This window comes from Brachyistius frenatus, unplaced genomic scaffold (assembly GCF_029030835.1).
Source record: "Brachyistius frenatus isolate BFR_SWC_R1_liver_20210118 unplaced genomic scaffold, ASM2903083v1 Contig_150, whole genome shotgun sequence".
Classification (NCBI taxonomy): Eukaryota; Metazoa; Chordata; class Actinopteri; family Embiotocidae; genus Brachyistius; species Brachyistius frenatus.
In genome coordinates this window covers 787,572-810,000 of record NW_027210749.1, presented here as the reverse complement: position 1 = coordinate 810,000, position 22,429 = coordinate 787,572, and the positions used below count along the sequence as shown (strand labels likewise).

General features: G+C 48.3%; 1 protein-coding gene across 6 annotated transcripts in view; it reads left to right on the top strand.

Annotated features, from left to right (window-relative positions):
- The window catches only part of herc1 (HECT and RLD domain containing E3 ubiquitin protein ligase family member 1), a 52,649-nt gene that overhangs the window by 2,135 nt on the left and 28,085 nt on the right, over window positions 1–22,429 (top strand). For 4 of the 6 annotated variants that reach the window (XM_069715912.1, XM_069715911.1, XM_069715913.1 and 1 more), the window contains exons 2-34: window positions 2,725–3,695; window positions 3,876–3,971; window positions 4,198–4,392; window positions 4,773–5,084; window positions 5,269–5,365; window positions 6,138–6,281; window positions 6,380–6,507; window positions 6,579–6,723; window positions 7,264–7,435; window positions 7,521–7,655; window positions 7,762–7,927; window positions 8,635–8,760; window positions 8,938–9,159; window positions 9,866–10,018; window positions 10,324–10,456; window positions 10,588–10,779; window positions 11,058–11,282; window positions 11,377–11,550; window positions 11,637–11,751; window positions 11,863–11,983; window positions 13,523–13,694; window positions 14,802–15,162; window positions 16,630–16,750; window positions 16,891–16,942; window positions 17,099–17,164; window positions 18,410–18,681; window positions 19,308–19,523; window positions 19,619–19,739; window positions 20,998–21,235; window positions 21,329–21,606; window positions 21,851–22,006; window positions 22,102–22,208; window positions 22,287–22,397. In XM_069715912.1, the coding sequence (XP_069572013.1) occupies window positions 2,751–3,695; window positions 3,876–3,971; window positions 4,198–4,392; window positions 4,773–5,084; window positions 5,269–5,365; window positions 6,138–6,281; window positions 6,380–6,507; window positions 6,579–6,723; window positions 7,264–7,435; window positions 7,521–7,655; window positions 7,762–7,927; window positions 8,635–8,760; window positions 8,938–9,159; window positions 9,866–10,018; window positions 10,324–10,456; window positions 10,588–10,779; window positions 11,058–11,282; window positions 11,377–11,550; window positions 11,637–11,751; window positions 11,863–11,983; window positions 13,523–13,694; window positions 14,802–15,162; window positions 16,630–16,750; window positions 16,891–16,942; window positions 17,099–17,164; window positions 18,410–18,681; window positions 19,308–19,523; window positions 19,619–19,739; window positions 20,998–21,235; window positions 21,329–21,606; window positions 21,851–22,006; window positions 22,102–22,208; window positions 22,287–22,397 (6,267 nt within the window). In that variant the 5' untranslated portion in view covers window positions 2,725–2,750. The remainder of the gene's footprint in view (window positions 1–2,724; window positions 3,696–3,875; window positions 3,972–4,197; window positions 4,393–4,772; window positions 5,085–5,268; window positions 5,366–6,137; window positions 6,282–6,379; window positions 6,508–6,578; window positions 6,724–7,263; window positions 7,436–7,520; window positions 7,656–7,761; window positions 7,928–8,634; window positions 8,761–8,937; window positions 9,160–9,865; window positions 10,019–10,323; window positions 10,457–10,587; window positions 10,780–11,057; window positions 11,283–11,376; window positions 11,551–11,636; window positions 11,752–11,862; window positions 11,984–13,522; window positions 13,695–14,801; window positions 15,163–16,629; window positions 16,751–16,890; window positions 16,943–17,098; window positions 17,165–18,409; window positions 18,682–19,307; window positions 19,524–19,618; window positions 19,740–20,997; window positions 21,236–21,328; window positions 21,607–21,850; window positions 22,007–22,101; window positions 22,209–22,286; window positions 22,398–22,429) is intronic. The other 2 variants (XM_069715915.1, XM_069715914.1) reach the window with 1 other exon arrangement.

Sequence of the window (22,429 nt, the reverse complement as noted above, 5' to 3'; positions counted from 1 at the left end):
ATTCCTGAAGCAGCGCTTTCAATATACATAAATCCATAAATATCTCTCCGTCATTAATAAGTGAAAGCAGGTCTTTACTCGTGTCTGTGTTTCCACGGCGATGTCAGTCTCTCGCATTCCTGCGGGCCGATAATTTTCAGCCTCCGGCGCTGTCGTGTTTTCTGCCCGGTAACGAACCACGACTCGGCACTTTTCCAGAATCGCGCCGGCGTGGAATAAATGAACGTTTTAATCAGTGGATACGTGCATGCGTCCAGAGACGGTTTGTTAACACGGCGTCTTCTTTTCAAGGAACGAGCTCGTAACCACGATTAAAGTCTCGCGAGGTGGCTGTAATCTGAAGTAAATCAGAGTCATTCAGTCCAGTTGTGTTGGTGAAACTCTGCAGATGTTGATGTGATGTAAATAATCCAGGTGACGATATCTGGGAGAAATGATCTTTATCCTGAAATAAAAAAACACAAACGTACTCATAGAACTGTAGTTACGTCCAGTAACTGCTAATTATATACTTGGTTCCTGTTTCATTTAAGTCGCTCGTGCTTTTTTTCTGTCACTGTAATTTGTCTGTTTTTTTTGCTGTGTTTCATGGCGGTGGGGGGGCGGAGCCTCACAGACACGCAGGTAGACGCAGGCCGACGTAACTAAAGTCGACGATAGCGGCGGGCGTTACGTGACTGTAAAAATAAGCGAAAAAGAAAAAGGCTTAAAGTTAAACTGTCAACGGATAAACATCAGAAAAACAAACCAGAATATCGAACCATCCCGTTTAAAAAAAACATTTGTTTTAATATACAGTTGAAACCAGAAGTTTACATACACTGTGCAAAAAGACACATAACACTTTTTTTCTCACTGTCTGAAGTTAAATCAGACTAAACCTCTCCTGTTTCAGGTCCGTTAGGATTACCAACATTATTTAACGTTCGCTAAATGTCACAATAATGAGAAAGATAATTTCTTAGAGAATTTTATATTACTTTCTTTGAGGTCAAAAGTTTACATACACCAAAAGTACTACGTCTTTAAACAACGTGAGCAAGCCCAGATGATGATGTCATGGCTTTTGAAGCTCGTGATAGGTTAACTGACAACATGTGAGTTAATTGAAGGCACATCTGGGGATGTATTTTAAGGCCACACCTCAAACACTCTGCTTCCTTGTTTGAAATCATGGGAAAGTCAAAAGAAATCAGCCAAGAAATCAGGGAGAGAATCGTGGAGCTCCACAAGTCTGGTTCATCCTTGGGTGCAATTTCCAGATGCTTGAAGGTGCCACGTTCATCTGTGCAAACAATTATACGCAAGTATAAACATGGGAATGTCCAGCCATCACACCGCTCAGGAAGGAGACGGGCTCTGTGTCCCAGAGATGAACGTGTTTTGGTCCGACATGTGCAAATCAAGCCCAGAACAAAAGCTAAAGACCTTGTGAAGATGATGGCTGAAGCTGGTAAGAAAGTGTCATTATCCACAGTAAAACGAGTCCTGCACCGACATGGGCTGAAAGGCTACTCAGCAAGAAGGAAGCCATTACTCCTAAAGAAACATAGAAAAGCCAGATTACAGTTTGCAAAAAGACACCAAGACAAAGACCTTAACTTCTGGAGACATGTCCTGTGGTCTGATGAAACTAAAGTGGAGCTGTTTTGCCATAATGACCACCGTTACATTTGGAGGAAAAAGGGGGAAGCTTGTAGACCTGAAAACACCATCCCAACTGTGAAGCATGGAGGTGGCAGCATCATGTTGTGGGGCTGTTTTGCTGCAGCAGGAACTGGAGCTCTTCATAAAATAGACGGCATCATGAAGAAAGAACATTACCTGGAAATATTAAGGAAACATCTCAGGACATCAGCCAGGAAGCTAAAACTTGGGCGCAAATGGGTCTTCCAAATGGACAATGACCCGAAGCATACTGCCAAAATAGTTCAAAAGTGGCTTGAGGACAACAAAGTCAATGTCTTGGAGTGGCCATCACAAAGCCCTGACCTGAATCCCATCGAAAATTTGTGGTCAGATCTGAAAAGGCGTGTGCGAGCGAGGCGGCCAACAAACCTGACTCAGTTCCACCAGTTCTGTCCGGAGGAATGGGCCAGAATTCCAGCAGAGTACTGTAAGAAGCTTGTGGAAGGATACCCAGAACGTTTGACCCAAGTCATGCAGTTCAAAGGCAACGCTACTAAATACTAAGGAACTGGATGTAAACTTTTCACCTTGAAGAAAGTAATGAAAAATTCTCTAAAATATTCTCTTTCTCATTATTGTGACATTTAGCAAAAGTTAAATAATGTTGGTAATCCTAACGGACCTGAAACAGGAGAGGTTTAGTCTGATTTAACTTCAGACAGTGAGAAAAAAAGTGTTATGTGTCTTTTTGCACAGTGTATGTAAACTTCTGGTTTCAACTGTATAACGCGTCAAATTACCTGGATTTTTATCTTCTTTGATTGTTCACGTGTACATTTGAAGGAAAATGTGTTTCAAAGACAGATTTAAAAAAACAAAAACATTTACATTTATTTTACGTTTTATTTATTCTTTGCTTTTTCGGTTGCATGCGTATTTGTAATTTTTTCTTTCCTTGTACTTATCTTTTTCCTACTTGTATTCTTTAGCTGTTGTGACGACTACATTTCCCCGTACGTTATGTTATCTGACCCGATCTGACCTTTAAAGGACACCAGAAGTCTTTGGCTAACGTGTCTCGCTGTCCGTCCCCAGGACTGATGGCTCCAGAGTGACATGCCATGGCTCTGACGATCCCCCCGGTGAAACTGAAATGGCTGGAGCACCTGAACAGCTCGTGGATCGCGGAGGACAGCGAGTCCATCGCCACGCGGGAGGGCGTGTCGGTGCTCTACTCCAAGCTGCTGGCCAACAAGGAGGTGGTGCTGCTGCCCCAGCAGGTTCTGTGTCTGAAGGGCCCCCAGCTGCCGGACTTCGAGCGCGAGTCGCTGTCCAGCGATGAGCAGGAGCACTACCTGGACGCGCTGCTCGGCAGCCAGCTGGCGCTCGCCAAGATGGTCTGCTCGGACTCGCCGTTCGCCGCCGCGCTGCGCAAGCGCGTGCTGGTGCTGCAGCGCATCTTCTACGCGCTCTCCAACAAGTACCACGACAAGGGGAAGGTGAAGCAGCAGCAGCACTCGCCGGAGAACAACTCGGGCTCGGCCGACCTGCACTCGGTCAGCGAGCGGCCGCGCTCCAGCACCGACGCCCTCATCGAGATGGGCGTGCGCACGGGCCTCAGCCTGCTGTTCGCTCTGCTGCGCCAGAGCTGGATGATGCCGCCCCCGCCGGGCCCCGCCGGGGGCGCCGGCATCAACCTGTGCAACGACGTCATCCACACGGCAATCGACGTGGTGAGCTCGCTGCCGCCGCTCTCGCTGGCCAACGAGAGCAAGATCCCTCCGATGGGCCTGGACTGCCTGGCCCAGGTCACCGCCTTCCTGAAGGGCGTCACCATGCCCAACTCCGGGGCCGACATCCTGGGCCGGCGGCTGGCCTCCGAGCTGCTGCTGGGCCTGGCCTCGCAGCGGGGCTCCCTGCGCTACCTGCTGGAGTGGATCGAGATGGCGCTGGCCGCGTCGGCGGTGGTCAGCGCCATGGAGCAGAGCGCGGCGCTGCAGAACCAGGAGGGGCTCATCGGCTACGACTGCTTCATGAACATCCTCATGCAGATGAGACGCTCGCTGGTGAGGCACAGACATCCACTCCTCCTTCTGTAATGTGCTGGAATAAATATTTAATCAGCGCAGATGTTATGGTCTGAACATGTCCGTGTTGTTTCTACATCGGTGTGTGTGTGTGTGTGTGTGTGTGTGTGTGTGTGTGTGTGTGTGTGTGTGTGTGTGTGTGTGTGTTGACGGTCTCAGGGCTCCTCAGCTGACCGCAGCCAGTGGCGGGAACCCACCCGGACCCCCGACGGCCTGTGTTCGCTGTACGAGGCGTCGCTCTGTCTGTTCGAAGAGGTGAGACGTTTAAACGGCGTTTTACTGAGGTTATGTAAAGCTCAAATTTACAAACGTCCCATAAACGCCTCACGTGCAGACTTGTTGGTAGAAGCTAAATAAATGCTCGTGAACATATGTATGAGTGTGAAACTTCCTCCCGGCTGTGTCGAACAGCTGTTCTTGAGTTTCCGGGTCTTTAAACAAGTGCCCCTCCCCCTCCCCTCCTGCCCCCTGCCCCCTCCAGGTGTGTCGGATGGCGTCGGACTACTCGCGCACCTGCGTGAGCCCGGACAGCATCCAGACGGGCGAGGCGCCGGTGGTGTCGGAGACCTGCGAGGTGTACGTGTGGGGCAGCAACAGCAGCCACCAGCTGGTGGAGGGAACGCAGGAGAAGATCCTGCAGCCCAAACTGGCCGCCAGCTTCGCCGACGCTCAGACGGTGAGAGACCGAGAAGATTTAAAAACCGGCCGCACTTTTAAGTTTTAGTGAAGCTCCACAGAGACGCCGAGTTAAAGCTTTTAAATCCAGATTTCACTGCACATTAAAGCAGAGCCGAGCTCGACGCGTTATCGATCGCCCGGCGCTCTCAAACACTTATTTTCCTCTCTGCAGTTTCTTCTTCTGTCAGAGGAGAAAGGAACGAAGCGTTTAGGGATTCCTGTGTTTCTGCAAAGATCACAGAAACAGGAAGTCCGGGAGGTGGATGTTCACACATAAAGTTGTCAGAAGGAAACATCCCTGACAAGGCGAATATTTGAGTTGTTGGTTTTTTTGTGTTAAATATGCTATAAAATCTCTAATTCGCCGTCTCTCGGCAGATCGAGGCCGGTCAGTACTGCACCTTCGTGATCTCGTCCGACGGCTCGGTCCGGGCCTGCGGGAAGGGCAGCTACGGCCGGCTGGGCCTCGGCGACTCCAACAACCAGTCCACGCTGAAGAAGCTGACGTTCGAGCCGCACCGCGCCATCAAGAAGGTGTCGTCGTCCAAAGGCTCCGACGGCCACACGCTGGCCTTCACCACGGAGGGCGAGGTGTTCAGCTGGGGCGACGGAGACTACGGCAAGCTGGGCCACGGCAACAGCTCCACGCAGAAATACCCCAAACTGATCCAGGGCCCGCTGCAGGGGAAGGTAGCCGCTTCCACACGCGTGTTACACGCTTCAAACACGCTAAATATTTCCACACCACAAAAACCTGTCAAATTCATTCGTTTTCCGAAGAAGAAAAACTCAACGGATGTCGTTTTTTGTGTTTTGTGCATTAACAAACATAATAATACTTGTGTGTGTGTGTGTGTGTGTGTGTGTGTGTCAGGTGGTTGTGTGTGTGTCTGCCGGCTACAGACACAGCGCCGCCGTCAGCGAGGACGGAGAGCTGTACACGTGGGGCGAAGGAGACTTCGGAAGATTAGGTAGGTTACGTGACTTTAGGTTACCACGGTAACCCCCGGTCCTCTGATCACACGAGTGTGAGGCGCGTCGCCACCGAGCGAACGTTTCGAAAGATGTTTTTTTTACTTGTTTTTGATGTTTTTTTTCTACGTCTTAACAACTACACATTTTATGTTTAATGTTATTTGAATACTAAAATACTTTATTGAATAAACTTTTATTTGAACATGTTTAATGTTTAAGCACGCCTTCCCCGAGAATATTTACTTTCTGTCCAAATTCACTTTTAGCTGCAGATAATTTGAGTGCAGAGGAAAGATGCGTGGAGATGCGTTTAACGTGATTATTGGCACAGCGGTGATGCAGTTACCCTTAGCAACCACCTAGCAACAGAGAGGACTTCTAGTCTCCAACTGAATAAATACAGAACATAGAAACACTAAACTGATCAGCCAGCTCAGTCTGGTTGGAACAAAGATATCTGATGAACAAAGATATCAGATGAACAAAGATATCTGATGAACAAAGATATCTGATGAACAAAGATAATCTGATGAACAAAGATATCTGATGAACAAAGATAATCTGATGAACAAAGATATCCGTGGTCTCGTGTTTTTAACATTTTAGCTCCGTGTTGTGTGTTTAAAACCAAACCTGGTCGAGCTAGCTAGGATTTTTAAGTGCAACCGAAACAGATCTGATTTCACCAAATTGTGGATGAACGTATAATTAAAACGTCTAAACAGCTTCTTCTTCTGCCTCGTGTGTGTGTGTGTGTGTGATCGTAAGGTCACGGCGACAGCAACAGCCGAAACATTCCCACTCTGGTCAAAGACATCAGCAATGTCGGCGAGGTGTCGTGCGGCAGCTCTCACACCATCGCGCTGTCCAAGGACGGACGCACCGTCTGGTCCTTCGGAGGAGGCGACAACGGTCCGGAAACGTCACACTTCATCTTTCAGTCATCATTTAGTTTTTTTTGTGCACATAGTTTTCACTAAAATCTCCCTTTTGTTTTTTTGTCTTTGCAGGAAAACTGGGTCACGGCGACACCAACCGCGTCTACAAGCCCAAAGTGGTGGAGGCCCTGCAGGGGATGTTCATCAGGAAGGTGTGCGCAGGAAGTCAGTCGTCTCTCGCCTTGACCTCCACGGGGCAGGTAAGGAACCAACTCCTCCCCCTTTTTTTTTTTGTTAAAGGTCCAGATGAATATGTCTGGTTGTCTGGCAGGTGTACGCGTGGGGCTGCGGCGCCTGCCTGGGCTGCGGCTCCTCCGAGGCCACGGCGCTGCGACCCAAACTGATCGAGGAGCTGGCGACCACCCGGGTGGTGGACATCTCCATCGGGGACAGCCACTGCCTGGCGCTGTCTCACGGTACGTCTCCTTACTGGATCCTCTTTCACTTCCTGGTTACGTTCTGGGTAGTTGTTGTTTTTTTTTTTTTTTGCGATTTTCTTGACGATACGAAAAAAATACAGAAAAATATTGAATCGTTAATTTTGATTACGTAAAAATCAACAAAAATACGTGTCATAGATTTATATGTCAGCGTAAACGTAACAATACGCTCTTCAAATATTCAGTAAACGAAAACGATCCCTCCGTTTGTTTGTTTGTAAACAACAGAAGAGATTCAGATGCTGTAAACAGCAGCTGAACGGTATCATCCGGTGATATCAAGACTGTAAAGCACGAATCCTCCGCCTCCCTCACTCACAGTTTAAAATGCTGTTTTTTTGCAGCTCGGCGAGATTCTGTGTTTGTCAAAGCAGCGTGACGTCAGAGAGCAAATACAGAAAACCAAATTTGTCCAGGCTAATACTTAACGTCCTGACAGGAATCCTGCCCCGTGCGTTAGGCGTCACGGCGGATGTTTGTTTACGACTTCCTTCCTTCCTTCCGTCCTGCCACCAGACAACGAGGTGTACGCGTGGGGGAACAACTCCATGGGTCAGTGCGGCCAGGGCAACTCCACCGGGCCCATCACCAAACCCAAGAAGGTGGTCGGCCTGGACGGGGTGGCCATCCAGCAGATCTCGGCCGGGACGTCCCACAGCCTGGCCTGGACGGCGCTGCCCAGAGACAGGTCGGTCTGCCATTTTGCGTCCGTACAGTCGTACTTCTGAACCCGCAGACGCTCCGTTAACTTCCCTCCTCGCCGCCCCCTGCAGGCAGGTAGTGGCGTGGCACCGCCCGTACTGCGTGGACCTGGAGGAGAGCACCTTCTCCCACCTGCGCTCCTTCCTGGAGCGCTACTGCGACGGCATCAACAGCGACGTGCCTCCTCTTCCCTTCCCCTCCTCACGGTCGGTGGAGTTTCTCCGTCCTCCCGAAAGACCTCAAATCATCTCAAACAATCTGAGCTATTCATTTAAAAAAAAAAATTAAAAAAAATTGTTTTTTCTTTTCCAGGGAGCATCATAACTTCCTCAAGATGTGCCTTCGGCTCCTGTCCAATCACCTGGCGCTGGCCCTGGCGGGGGGCGTGGCCACCAGCATCCTGGGCCGTCAGGCCCGGCCGCTGAGGAACCTGCTGTTCAGACTGATGGACTCGTCGGTGCCGGACGAGATTCAGGAGGTGAGATTGAAACTTTAAAACTCTGAAATTCAGATGTACTGGAAGTTGTTTTATTTTATTGTTGAGTAAACAGCTGATTGTTTTCTGATCATTTTTCCGAACGGTCCAAAACAAAACTATATTAAGTTTATAAGAAGAAAACCAGCAGATTCTCACATTTTAAGGGGTTGAAATAATTAATCAATTATTAAAATTGCAACTTTTTTGATAAATTGTTTTTATAAATTGACAAAATTATTCTGTTTTTTTTCTGTTTTTTTTTTACTTGAAATTTGAATTGAATCCTGGTGAACACACGTGTGATGAACAGGATGATATTTCTACAACGACAGTCTTATTTCGTATTTTCATGTAAAACTGGAAATAATCAGGAAGTTTGAGGACGTAAGAAACATTTAAAAACACGAGACGATCAAAAGTTTATTTTTACTGATGACTCGCAGTCACAGATGAGTTTTGGAGACAGATGGAGAAACAGCATCAGACAGATGTTCTTAATCAGAGACTTTTATTTTGAAAAACATCTTCCTGTCCTTCTGTTGTTCACTAGTCTTGTTCTAAATCTGTCGGCTGTTACGTCGTGTGAAGCAATGACGATATCTCTGTGTGTGTGTGTGTGTGTGTGTGTGTGTGTGTGTGTGTGTGTGTGTGTGTGTGTGTGTGTGTGTGTGTGTGTGTGTGTGTGTGTGTGTGTTTCTCTACACCAGGCTGTGATTGACACTCTGTCCGTCGGAGCCACCATGCTGCTGCCTCCTCTGAGGGAGAGGATGGAGCTCCTTCACTCACTGCTCCCTCAGGGCCCTGACAGATGGGAGAGTCTCTCCAAAGGACAGGTAGCCTCCTCTTCCTCCTCTTCCTCCATCCATATTTGGGACTGTTGCCTTGTCTGGTCTTTGTATATTGATGTGTGTGTGTGTGTGTGTGTGTGTGTGTGTGTGTGTGTGTGTGTGTGTGTGTGTGTGTGTGTGTGTGTGTGTGTGTGTGTGTGTGTGTGTGTGTGTGTGCCACAGAGGATGCAGCTGGACATCATCCTGACCAGCCTCCAGGACCACACCCATGTGGCCTCGTTGCTCGGTTACAGCTCCCCCGCCGATGGCCCTGAGGCGCTCTCGTCCGGGCCGGCCTTCACGGCGGCCCCCGATGCCGCCTACGGCACGGCGGGGGGCCACCCCGACACCCACCTGGCCGAGATCCTGATGAAGACGCTGCTCAGGAACCTGGGCTTCTACACCGTGAGTATTTAAAGCTCTTTATTAAATCTGAATATAGAGCCGAAACCTGGCAGGCGCTACTGAGGGCAGACGTCGACAGGAAGTCGGAGCTGGAGGCGGAGCTTGAGTCACATTTAATCCTTTTGTCATCATCACCTGCTGTCTTGTTTCCTGGCAGCAGAAGCCTTGTTTTCTTGATTGCAACACACACACACACACACACACACACACACACACACACACACACACACACACACACACACACACACACACACACACACACACACAGACGTCCTGACGTGTGTGTGATTGCGCCGGCCTGAACAATAAGCGATGATTAGACCGCGTCTGAGTCAGAGCTCTTTGATTCTCTGCCTCTCGCTGCGTTTGTTTTTTTCTGACTCATTTCAGTTTTCTATTAAAATCAGAGATGGAAAAAAATCCGATTTAGAAAAAAGAAGATAAATCGTGATTTCTTGGATGAATGAAACGTGTAATTTTCCTGCCTCTGTAATTCGTCTCAATTTGTAGTTCAACGTTGATTCCAGGTCTGAAAATAAAAAAAGAGGATTTTTTATTTTATTCTGACACATTAATTAATAATTTTTTCAGTCTTAGTCACAAAAACTGGAGAAATTTCAGTAAAATGTTTTGCATTTTTTTTAAGATTTTTTTTTTTACCTCGAGGAACCTCCCTCCCGTTCACACCTGTGTGTTTGTGTTTCAGGATCAGGCGTTCGGCGAGCTGGAGAAGAACAGCGACAAGCTGCAGCAGGGCACGTCGTCCTCCGACAGCAGCCAGCCGGCTCACCTCCACCAGCTGCTCTGCTCGCTGCAGAAGCAGCTGCTCGCCTACTGCCACATCAACTCCGTCACCGAGGTAACCACGCCCATCCGGATCCGTTCAAACATGTTCGTCTGAGAGTCTGACGGTGGAGAAAACTTATTTAAAAATAGAATATGTGGGTGTGGTTTATTTATTTGAATACGTTGAGCCCGTTTTAGCTGCTATTTCTGGTGTTCAAAAAAAAAAAAAATCTCAATTTGTCTTTCTTGCACATTAAACCTCTTGTTTGCTTTATTTCTGCTGATTTCCTTTGCAAAAATACGTGTTTCTAAATCAGTCTTAAGCTTCACTGCTCGACGATGTTGTTTTAAATCCCCCTGATGTGCGTCGGCCTGCAGAACTCGAGCAGCGTGGCTCTGCTCCACAAACACCTGCAGCTGCTGCTGCCTCACGCCACCGACATCTTCTCGCGCTCGGCCGCTCTGATCAAAGAGAGCTCGTGGAACGGCAGCATACGAGAGAAGCTGCAAGGTGAAAGGCCGTCAACCGCCTCCTTTTCCTGCTTTTGTTTTTGTTTCCACTTCATGTTTCACTTTTTGCTACAGATGTGAAACCAAAAACGTCCAATAATCTGAACCCCCCCTCCCCCTCTCCCCTCCCAGATGTAATCTACGTGTCGGCGGCGGGCAGCATGCTGTGCCAGATCGTCAACTCGCTGCTGCTGCTGCCGGTGTCGGTGGCGAGGCCTCTGCTGAGCCACCTGCTGGACCTGCTGCCTCCTCTGGACCGCCTCAACCGCCTGCTGCCGGCCGCCTCGCCGCTGGAGGACCAGGAGCTGCAGTGGCCTCTTCACGGTGAGCAGATCCTGCAGGAGTTCGCCGAGTTGTTGTTGTTGTTTTTGTGATCTTTGCAAAATGTTTGATTTTTGCGGCAGATTTTCTCCAAAATTGCGACGTAATTCACGCTGAGTTTTAAGTGAGTTTTTTGGCGTAAAAATGCGGGAATTAGAAAAAGCCGATTTTATTGCGAGAGCCACATTTCCCGCCACTTCTGTGAGGTGTCTCTCAGGTTCATTCGCGATCGCGAAGCCGACGTCATAAACGCCGCTCTCGCCGTTTCTCGCCCGTCGCAGGTACGTCAGACTTCGCGGAGCCGGCCTCGGGGATGTCCCTGCCGGCCCCGGCGTTGTCCTGGGTGTGGCTCGTGGACCTGGAGAGGACGGTCGCCCTGCTGGTGGGCCGCTGCCTTGGCGGGATGCTGCAGGGAGCCGCCACCTCGCTGGAGGAGCAGGACACCGCCTACTGGCTCAAAACGCCACTCTTCAGCAACGGCCTGGAGATGGACATCCCGCAGCTCGGTATGGCGCGCGGAAACCCCCCCCCCCCCGACCCCCCGTTTATCTGTGTCGTTTGTGATGACGTGACGGTTTTGGTTGTGCGGTTGTTGTTCAGACGCCTGCATCAGCTCCCTGCTGGAAGCGGCTCTGTCGGGCAACGAGGAGCAGAAGCCCTTCGACTGCACGCTGCATGCCGACCTCAGCGTCCTGGTGGATCTGGCTCTGGGCTCCTCCAAAGAACCCGCCAACAGCCTGTGGATCAACATGCAGGACTACGCCATCAGTAAAGGTCCGTCTAAGGAAATGAACCGTCGCCTCGCAGGACTTGGCGTTGAACCGTGTACTGACCGTGCTGTCTGTCCTGTTGTGTTGCAGACTGGGACAACGCGTCGCTTAGCAACGAGTCTCTGCTGGACACCGTGTCCAGGTTCGTGTTGGCGGCCCTGCTGAAGCACACGGGGCTGCTGGGACCGGCCTGCGGAGAGGGGAGGTACTGTTGACGCCACGCACGTTTGATTACGTAGGATTTACTGACTCCGTACCGTTTCATGAAATTAAACTTCAAACTTCAAATATTTTTTTATTTTATTTTCCCGTTCAGGTACCAGCCGTCGAAGTCTCTGGCAGAAGTCTATCGCAGCGTTTACAAGGTACGAAACCGCCTGCTGGCCTGTAAGAACATGGACTTCATCCAGACGCGGTCGTCCTCACGAGAGCGGAGGGTGAGTTAAAAAAAACAAAACACTGCACACACGTTTTTATTCATCTTCATGAATAAATAAAATAATTAAAAAAACTCAATTCACGCCTCCGTACGTATTAATTTTTTAAATTACAACGATCCTGACGCATTTTCATTCAGGACATCAGCTGCATCGAAACAAGCGCTCCCACTCTCCATTAAACCGATGACAAATCAGCGTTACATCACGGGTTTGCAAAGGAGCAGAAAACGGCAGCAAAGTAAAAACCGAGTGAGACGCTGATGAAAAGATGATGCTTATAATAAAAAATACAGTTTCAAAGGTTAAAATAAGAGACTGAAGCTGATTGTTTTCACGTTCAGTGATTCATTAAGTTCAGAACAGAGCGCTCCCTTCTTGTTGTCATGATTTAATATGGACGTATCGTGACCGGTATGTGGAGTGGTGACCGCCCGTTGAGAACCGCATGCAGCTCGCGGCGCCGCGCACAGCTGCAGAAACTAAACCAGACACGGTCGTGATTTTACTGCTGTTTAAATATGATGTCATCTTCTCTGTCACATTCAGTAACGATGATAAATCATCTGAAGTCTGTAGTTTTGGAATATTTGAAGTCATCAGTGTTTTAATCAGACTCAGTAGGAGCATTTCATTGAAACGATTGAGCTAAAAATTAAAAAAAAATTGTAATTGATCTTAATCTCAATATTTATAATAATAATATAAATAATAACATATTAATTTACTGGAGGATCTTATATCCTATATCAGGCACCGTCATATTGTTTTATTTGTCTGCTTTATCAGTTAATGAAAGCAATACACTTTTTAATGAAAAAAGCACGAGAATCTTACTAAAAAATGTATAATTGTGGTTCTTATTTTATCCAGAATCGTGCAGCTCGAGGTTGTTGGGAAGAAAATTTAATGTTATTTGAGTAAAAGCGTCACATTTTCAAGTCATTTTGGATCATTATCGCGATGACATTTATTAAAAAGAAAAGCAGTAAAACAGCAGGACGTGTTTTGAACTGGGATTTTTTTCCTTTTCCACTCAGCCATTTAACAACATTCGGCTTCTTACTAAACACGTCCTGTTTGGAGGGTTTTTCTCCCGGCAGTTCTGTTTCTCAGGGTTTCGCAGACGAGTCGACTCTTAAATTTTCTGGCAGCGTTTCCCCCCCGACTGAGCTCCTCATCCGAGACCGCTGTAGTTCTTCCCTGAACTCGTTTCCACTCGTCATTAATTCGTTTTTCTGCGTGGCAACCGTCAGAAACTCCTGCAGGTCAAACTGGGTTAAACACAAAGTCATTTCCGCCACGAGAGAACGCTCATTAGCCGAGCAGCATCAGCTTAACGTGTTTTCTCTCTGTTCAAAGAGAATATTCGGGGTCGTGATCACGTAATAGTTTCGTCCTGAAATGTGAGACAATCCCACTTTTTTAAAAACCTAATTTCCAGTAAAATCTTGTATTTGGACGATATATTATCAATTCATTCCCGAACTCCCGAATCTGTTCAAGGTAAAAAAACAAAAACAATTCCCCTCGTTTCAGATTTCAGACAATCAGGACTCTCTGGACATGGACCCTCAGGAGCACTCGTTCACACGCACCATCGACGAGGAGGCGGAGCTTGAAGAGCGAGCGGACCGCGAGCGAGAGGAGGGCCATCAGGAGCAGGATGACGAGGAGGAGGACCGGGAGCACGAAGTGATGACGGCTGGAAGTGAGTAACATCTGGAGTTAGAGGGACAGATGCTGCCCAGCGACTGAGGCTCTCTCGCTTTTGTTCGATGCGTGTTGCTTTAACTCCCCCCCCCTCGTCTTTATTTACGCTTAGAGCAGGGAAGTGTCCGCTTTGTCCCTACAGGTGTTTTCAGTTGTGACACGGAAACGCCCCGAAAGGGGATTCACGTCAGTCAAGAAATGCTGCATTCAGGGGACGTCAGAAATTAGAGCATTTGTTTGTAGGCAAAATGTGTGTACGCACCTTCAGACTGTATATAAAAGTGGGCGTCGCTTTCTGGGTCTGTAAAATGGTTCTGATCCAGAAGTGTCTTCAGCTGCAATACCAGCGAGTGCCACTAGAGGTCGGCTCCAAAAAGCCTCCGGCTCCATAGACTCCCATTCAACTTCTCTCATCAAATCCAAAGTGAATAAAATGTGTCCATCAGTTCTCTCGGTGTTGTTAGCTAAAGTCACTCCTTCTTCTTAGTTTTCTGGAGGTCCATCTGAAAATAATCCCTCATTCATTAGAAAAGAAGATTCAAGAACACCTGTTTTTGGGGGCGTGTCTGTTTGATTGACAGGCCTGTGGTGCAGTCAGGTTACAGCTATCGGTGGGCGGGACGTAGTATCGTCAGGTTTCCAATCAGATCGGTCAGATCCACCGCTGGCTCCTCCCCCAGCTCGTCCAAATATGGTCACTTCCTGCTCCAAAAATAAAAAGGAAGTAACGGTGGAAGTTACGTCACAGTTGCTTGCACAATTTTTGGGGGGTTGCGCCCCCTGCTGGATCTGCGGTGAGGACCATAATGCAACGGACGATGACATCATCCATCAGCCCAACTCGACATTTACATCTGTTAAACCTCCAACAGAGGGAAGGAAAAAAAAACTCAGGTGGGCGGAGCTTCTGCCTCTTCAGACAGCCTTTTCAGTGTGTCGCGTTAGCATTAAACTCTTGTTTTGAACTCCAGTGAACCCTGAAGTGCTTCCTGCTTGTCCTCTAACCCTGCAATCTCATGTGTGTGTGCGTGTGTGTGTGTGCGCGTGTGTGTGTGTGTGTGTGTGTTTTATTTATGTGTGTGTGTGTGCCGGTCGCACAACACAGAAATCTTTCAATGTTTCCTCTCAGCGCGGGAGGTGGCTCGCAGCCGGGACCGAGAGCGGGCCAGCAGCAGCACGGGTCTGGGCTCCGGGTCGGGATCCAGGAGCGGCGGAGGAGGAGGAGGAGGAGGAGGAGGAGGAGGAGAGGAAGACGCTGTTCTGTCTCAGGAGGGGAGGAGGGGCAGCACGGGGCTGCCGGAGGGCCAGGACCTCTACACGGCCGCCTGCAACTCGGTGATCCACCGCTGCGCCCTGCTGGTGCTCGGCGTCAGCCCGGTGCTGGGCGAGCTCACCAAGCAGAACCAGGACGAGGGCCAGACGCAGTCGGCCGCCGGGACGCAGGAGTGTCTGAGCTTCATGACCAGGTCAGACAACACGTTAGCTACTTAAATAAAACACGGCATCTGCATGTGTTCGTATTGTGGAGGCGACTCTCTCTCTAAATACATGTCAGCCTTTTTTTGTTAGTGCGATCTCCGTTTCCATGGCAACACACGTGGGGTACAACGATGAAAATCAGTCGTGTCAGTAGACTCTTAACGTACTCCATGTTTACTACTCCAGGAAGTACTCGGACCCTTAGCAACCACCTAGCAACAGAGAGGATTTCTAGTCTCCAACTGAATAAATACAGAACATAGAAACACTAAACTGATCAGCTAGCTCAGTCTGGTTGGAACAAAGATATCTGATGAACAAAGATATCTGGTGAACAAAGATATCTGATGAACAAAGATATCTGATGAACAAAGATATCCATGTTCTCATGTGTTTTTAACATTTTAGCTCCGTGTCATGTGTTCAAACCAAACCGGTCCAGCTAGCCTCCTCTAGGATTGTAAGTGCGTGACTATCCGTGGTGTTACGGTACGGGTGCTCGGAGCGACCAAAAAGGACCAAAAGAGACCCGACTTCACCAAATGGGTCATTTAATAGAACTAGAACAAGTAGAAACTACATTATATTACATATTATATGAAATTCAACTCTAATTATATTTTCCCATTGAGGAGGAGGAGTTATATTTCTAGTGATGATGTCATGATGATTTGTTCCAAATGTTCAGTTGACCAATCAGATCTCTGGAGGCGGAGCTACTATGTTTCTGTTTTCTGCTGATCGTGCAGGGTGTGTTTTTTCTTGGCTGAATTTTGCTGACACCTCAAAACAATTCTTGAACTACTTTTCAAGTCGTTTCAACAAGTTGGATCAGGACGTTGATGTTCATCTGTACACTCACCGCTCTGTGCTTCATAGAGTCAGTTATAGAAAACACATCATTGAACTGTTTTGTATTCTGTATCTGGTGAGGAGAAGATTTAGTAAATGTGAGAGTCGAGGTGTGATAAAAAGTGTTACCTCTGCACGGCTTCATATTCCACCGGGAGCGTTTTGTCTTCCTGTTTTATTTTAACTTCCTTATTTGGTCGTGTTTCCTTCATTTCAAACGTTGTTAAACAGCTTCTATTTTTTTGTGTGTCTATTTTGTGTTTATATGTTGTCATTTCACAGACAGAGTTAGTCATTAAAAACACGAATCCTCCTTTATTCTGTAACTGATTTCACATGTCGTGTCTGTAGCGGGAGGAGAACACGTTTCTTGTCCAAACTGACGGTGAACGGTGACGTAGTGATTTTGAAAAATGTATTTCATTTTATTTTCTCCCGACCGACTTCCTGACCTTTAAACGACGCCGATGAAATGAGCCGTCGCATTGCTCCACGACGGACTTCACTTCCTTTGTTTGTTCGTTTTTAGCTGCTGTGTTGTGATTGGTCGAAGCGGTCGGTCGGTCAGTCAGTTTGTTTGTTTGTTTGTTTTGTGTTTCCAGGAGCGAGAGTCTGAGTGCCGAGAGCCGCTCGGTGCAGAGCAGCCCGAGTTACCGACTCATAAAGTCCCGCAGCGAGTCGGACCTGTCCCAGCCCGAGTCCGACGAGGAGGGCTACACTCTGGTGAACACACACACACACACACACACACACACACACACACACACACACACACACACACACACACACACACACACACACACACACACACACACCATCCAGCGTGTGTTTATAACCTACATGTGTTTTGTTTACTCCTCCAGAGCGGGAGGAGAAACGTCGACCTGGACTTGGCCTTCTCCCACAAAAAGCGAGGTGAGCGATCCGAAGCGGTCCTGGTTCCAGTCCCGGTCTCGGTTCCGGTCCCGGTCTCGGTCCCGGTCGGGCTGTGTGAGGATGCTGCAGGTGTTCTGTTGTCGTCTTTCACACCTTCCTCTTGTCTCTCTGTCTCCTGAATCCCTGCGTCCGTAGTTTATTTGCTTCTTTTGGGCCAGTTGAGCCCCAAACGCAAGAGGAGCTCCAAGCAAGTAAACGATGGCATGTTTCTTCTTCCTCTTGTTTTACCATGACTGTAACACCAGACCCCCCTCCTCCCCCGACCCCCCTCAACCCCCACAGACATTCATCATCGGTCATGTTAGCAGTGTGCAGAAACAGCAGCACGCAGACGCGTCCATTGTACAAACAGAAGCTTGTCCTTCAGTTCAGTCCATCCAGGAAAATCGCAATAATTAATGCAAATTTAATAAAAAGAAAATTATTTCTGAGATTTTTTCTCTTCTTTTCATCAGAATCTGTGCTGGAACTATTAACGGCATAAAGTCTTTTCAAACAAATACCAAAACAAATAACTCCTCATTTACAACCAGAAAGTCCAAATAAAACTAAAAAACAAGAAATGTGCGAAATCAGGGCGCTGCTTCACATTAAAATGATGTGATTAAATGTTTGTGATCAAAGGAAGTTAAATGAGTTTTGTCCACATGTCCAGTTGTCAGACGTCTCTTTGTTGGTTTCATCCAGCAGGTCTATGTGTTGAATGAACATGAATTAAACAGCATCTAAAGCTCTTATTTTGACAGCTGATGTAGTCCTTGTTTCTATATTCCAGTCACAGACAGTCTGTTCTGGAAACATACGCAGCTTTTAGGAGCTTTGATCTCATTCATTGAAGTTCATTAAAAAAGATTAGACCTAAAATATTTCTGTGATGTGCAGCATGATTATTATCAAATAATAATAAAGATATGAATCACCTGCATATCACTGTTTATCGGGTAGTGCTTATAAAAACAAATAAAAAACAAATACAAATTCTAAAAAAAAAAATCTAATTCCCACAATTTACAATTCCGCAAATTACATCGCAATTTTTAAGAACCCCCATGCAAAAAAAATCAAGTCTTTTTTATCGCAACAATCACAAAAAACCTAAATAAATCCTGGAGGGACTTTCTGTCTTTGTACAACGGCGTCTCATCCTTCATGAAGAATCCGACTCGCCTTGCTGCGCAGAGTTCATGGAAGCCCTTGTAGAAGATGTGATCATTCCAGCTCTCAGCAGCAGCAGCAGCAGCATCGCTCCTCCGGCCCTCGTCGGGACGTCGCCGTCCATCGCAGACAGATTCATGCTGGCTGACGACGGCTTTGTGTGTCCGCATGTCGACTCTCAGAGGGTTTAATTCATCGCACTGCTTCGAAGCGACGCGGTCCATCCATCAAACCGCTCCCTCTGTGCGTGTACGCATCTGAAAGGCTCTTCCTTCTCCTCCTCTTCCTCAGGCCTCCTCCACAGCTCCCCGGACTCCCTGGCCGAGTCGTGGTTCCGGGCCAAGCTGAGCCGCCAGCGCAGCTACGGCTCGGCGCACTCGTACGAGGAGTCGGACCTGGACCTGAGCCGCTCGCTGGGCATCCACGCCCTCATCGACAACATGGTGAGCTTCATCAGTGGCGACGTGGGCCTCGCGCCCGCCTTCAAGGAGCCCGAGGAGAGCATGTCCACCAGCCCGCAGGCCACCATCCTGGCCATGGAGCAGCAGCAGAGCCGGGCCGAGGTGAGCTGGTGGGAGCACCTGGAGGGAAATCTTTGTTTTCAAATTTGTCACACGTGTTCACCTTGGCTTAGCAAATAACTTTTTTTTTTAGGTTTCAGAGGTCAAAGGTCAAGGTCAGTGTGAGGTCAATATTTTTGGTTTGGTTTGGACAGATGTACACTGAAGCAGCTGGGTGGTAATTCTAGTTCTGAGTTTAAAAAAACAAACAAGAACCTGATTTAATAAATAATCTCGTTAAAAGGAGAATTAGAATTGAAGTCACAGTCCAAAACTCACATCACAAATATTGACTTCTGTTTTAAGTTTCACTCTTGAGTTAAAAATGTTTTTTTTTCGCTTTTTGTTCAGCAGTTTTTCAAACGGGCGTTAATGTTTCAGCCATGTGTTTGAGCAGCAACGGGACGGTTTCTGTGGGGTTCATTTAAAAATAAGCTAAAAGTGCAATCAATTAAACTAAAGGACAGATTTGACCAAACGTATCCTTTAAATACAAAACACGTCCTCGTGCTTTTAGTAGAGATTAGCTGCTTTAATATCAGTAATAACGCAGCTCAACTTCACAAAGTCGTAGTCGTGGATTCACAGAACAGAACTCGGAGCTGATCGTCCTGTTTTTGCGCCTCCAGCTGCGGTTGGAGGCGCTGCACCAGATCGTGGTGTTGATCTCCGGCATGGAGGAGAAGGGCAGCCAGGCCGGGAGCGCCGACCGATCCGGCGGCGCCTTCCAGTCCTCCTCCTTGCTCACCTCCGTCCGGCTGCAGTTCCTGGCCGGCTGCTTTGGACTCGGCACCGTCGGAACCGGAGCGCTGAAGAGGGAGAGCGTGCAGCTGCATCACTACCAGGTGGAGGCGCCGCTGCTCTCTACAGCCAGTTTGAGCCGATCAGAGACTCGCAAGAAGATAATAACCGTCATGATTTATGTTTCATTTTTCTGCAGGATGGTGTAAAAGCAGCTAAGAGGAGCCTGCAGATGGAAATCCAGACAGCCGTTCATAAGATCTACCAGCAGCTGTCTGTCACGCTGGAGAGAGCGCTGCAGGCCAACAAGCACCACATCGGTAATGCAAACTAGAACCATGTGTCAGCAGTTTAATCTGCTCAAAATGTTGAACGGGTGTCGAATGAACGCGGAGCAGCAGGAAGCAACGACCGTCATGAGGAAGTCCTCCAAAGTGTCACATTAGTGATTTCACCACAGACCTAAAACTGCAGCAGAGAGAACTGAAACATCCGATTTTTTTTGTGGTCAAATCTTTAGGGAACAGAAAATCTTCAACACTTTTGCTCAACTATGTTGAAAACGGCCGAGAAACTCCTGTTGTTGTGTTTGGAGAAGCCCGTTGCCATGTCGCCACAGTTCAGGTGGTTTGTTGTTCTCTGAGTTTGAAAAAGATGCAGCAACGGACAGGAAACTGAAAAAAACTGACAAAAGAGGGAAGAAAAAGAGCTCACAGACTAAAATACAGCAGGGAGGGAAGGACAACGAGGGACAGATGAAACTAATCAGGGGGCAGGGGTCAACAATCATACAAAGGACAGGAAGTAAATCAAAGACAGACCGCAAGAGATGTGTCATTTCAAAATCCAACAGGAAGTACCAAACCCAGACTGACCTGAAGACTACGAAGCAGAAAAGAAGTCAGAACCAGAACAGAACCTCAGAAGGTCCCGGTGGAACTCGTGTTGACAGTCTGACTCTGGGGGACCAATTCACGGTGACACAAAGAAAACCCACCTGGTGTCTCCTGACCTGACGATCCTTCTTCGGTCTCGGACGGTGAAGCTCCGCCCCTCTTGAAACGTGATGTCATCAGAACACCTCGCTCGGCTCGTCGTTTCATCGCCGTAGACTTTCTGAACATTTCAAGTGTCTCTGTTGACCGTTTACACAGTTTGACCCAAAATCTGATGTTTTTCTGGATCCTCAGGAGACACCGCTATAAAAACAACCATGATTCTTTATGGAAATCACTGCACGGGCTCAGGAACACTCGGCTGTGCGCTGGCATTTTGAAGATTTTCTGTTCCCCAAAATCTGCTCAAGTTTCAGGTGACATCACAAATGTTCACGTTACCAGTCGTCATGATAACGTGAGGAACTCAGTGATGATGTTGAACTTCCTCATGAAGGTCGTTGCTTCCTGCTGCTCCGGGTGCATCGCTGCGCTGCGTTCAACAGCAACACTCTGAACTTTGTATTAATATAAACATCGATGTTCATCACTTTAATCTTACGACTTCAAGTTTTCAGTCGGCGGCTTCTGAATTTGGGGATCTGCGCTCACGTTTTGTTTTGTTTCCGTTTTGTCATCCCAGAAGCTCAGCAGCGCCTCCTGCTGGTGACGGTGTTTGCGCTGAGCGTGCGCTACCAGCCGGTGGACGTGTCGCTGGCCATCTCCAGCGGGCTGCTGAACGTGCTGTCGCAGCTGTGCGGCACCGAGACCATGTTGGGGCAGCCGCTGCAGCTGCTGCAGAAACCCGGCGTGTCGCAGCTCAGCACCGCCCTGAAGGTGGCCTCCACCCGCCTGCTGCAGATCCTGGCCATCAGCACGGGGTACAAAAACACAACGAGGCGGGACGTAAAAACCCTGAAATGGGTGCAAACAGGAAAAAAAGGTTTTTGAATCTTTTTTTTTTTTTTTCGCAGGACGTACGCGGACAAGCTGAGTCCGAAGGTGGTTCAGTCGCTGCTGGATCTGCTGTGCAGTCAGCTGAAGAACCTGCTGTCTCAGGCCGGAGTCAGCCTGCTGTCTGCCGGGAAGGACCAGGAGGACGGCAAGCAGGAGGACGGCAAGCAGGAGGACGGCAAGCAGGAGGACAGCAAGCAGGAGGACGCCAAGCAGGAGGACGATAAGCAGGAGGACGCCAAGCAGGAGGACTCCAAGCAGGAGGACGGCGCCGACCCCGAGAAGAAAGACTTCAGAGGTGAGAAACGAAGCCGCGTCGTCCCTTCATACAAAAACAATATCAGTTTAGATCAAGAAGTTTTTCCTTCATAACAACTCAAAAATACATTAAAATCAACATGTTACATTTTATATGGTTTTTGCTCATAAAAAAAAAAAAAATAAGTCATATGAGTAATTTATGTATTAATATGAAAGAAATCAAAAGTAAACGTAGGACATATTTAGATTCTCTGTATTCGTATGTTGTGTCGTCTTCTCAGCGCTGATCCGGAAGCAGCACACGGCCGAGCTGCACCTCGGAGACTTCCTGGTCTTCCTGAGGAGGGTGGTGTCCTCCAAGGCCATCCAGTCCAAGATGGCGTCCCCGAAATGGACCGAAGTGCTGCTGAACATCGCGGCTCAGAAGTGCTGCTCAGGTACGACGGCGACGAACCCGCAACGCTTTTAAACGAAACAAAAACAAAACCCGGCTGAAAGGCTTTTTTTTTTTTAATGGCTGTTCCGATCACAGGAGTCCCTCTGGTGGGCAACCTGAGGACCCGGCTGCTGGCGCTGCACGTGTTGGAGGCCGTCCTGCCCGCCTGCGAGGCCAACATGGAGGACGACCAGATGACGCAGGTACCGCTCGGTCCGTCCCGTTGAAAAAGTAAAGAAGCTGGCTGTCGGACGGCTGAAATGTTTTGGTTGATTTTCCAGGTGGTCGAGCGGCTCTTCGCTCTGCTGTCCGACTGCATGTGGGAGGCGCCCATCGCTCAGGCCAAACACTCCATCCAGATCAAAGAGAAGGTCCAGGAGCTCAAACTGCAGGTGTGCAACCAAACCTCAAATAAACTAAACAC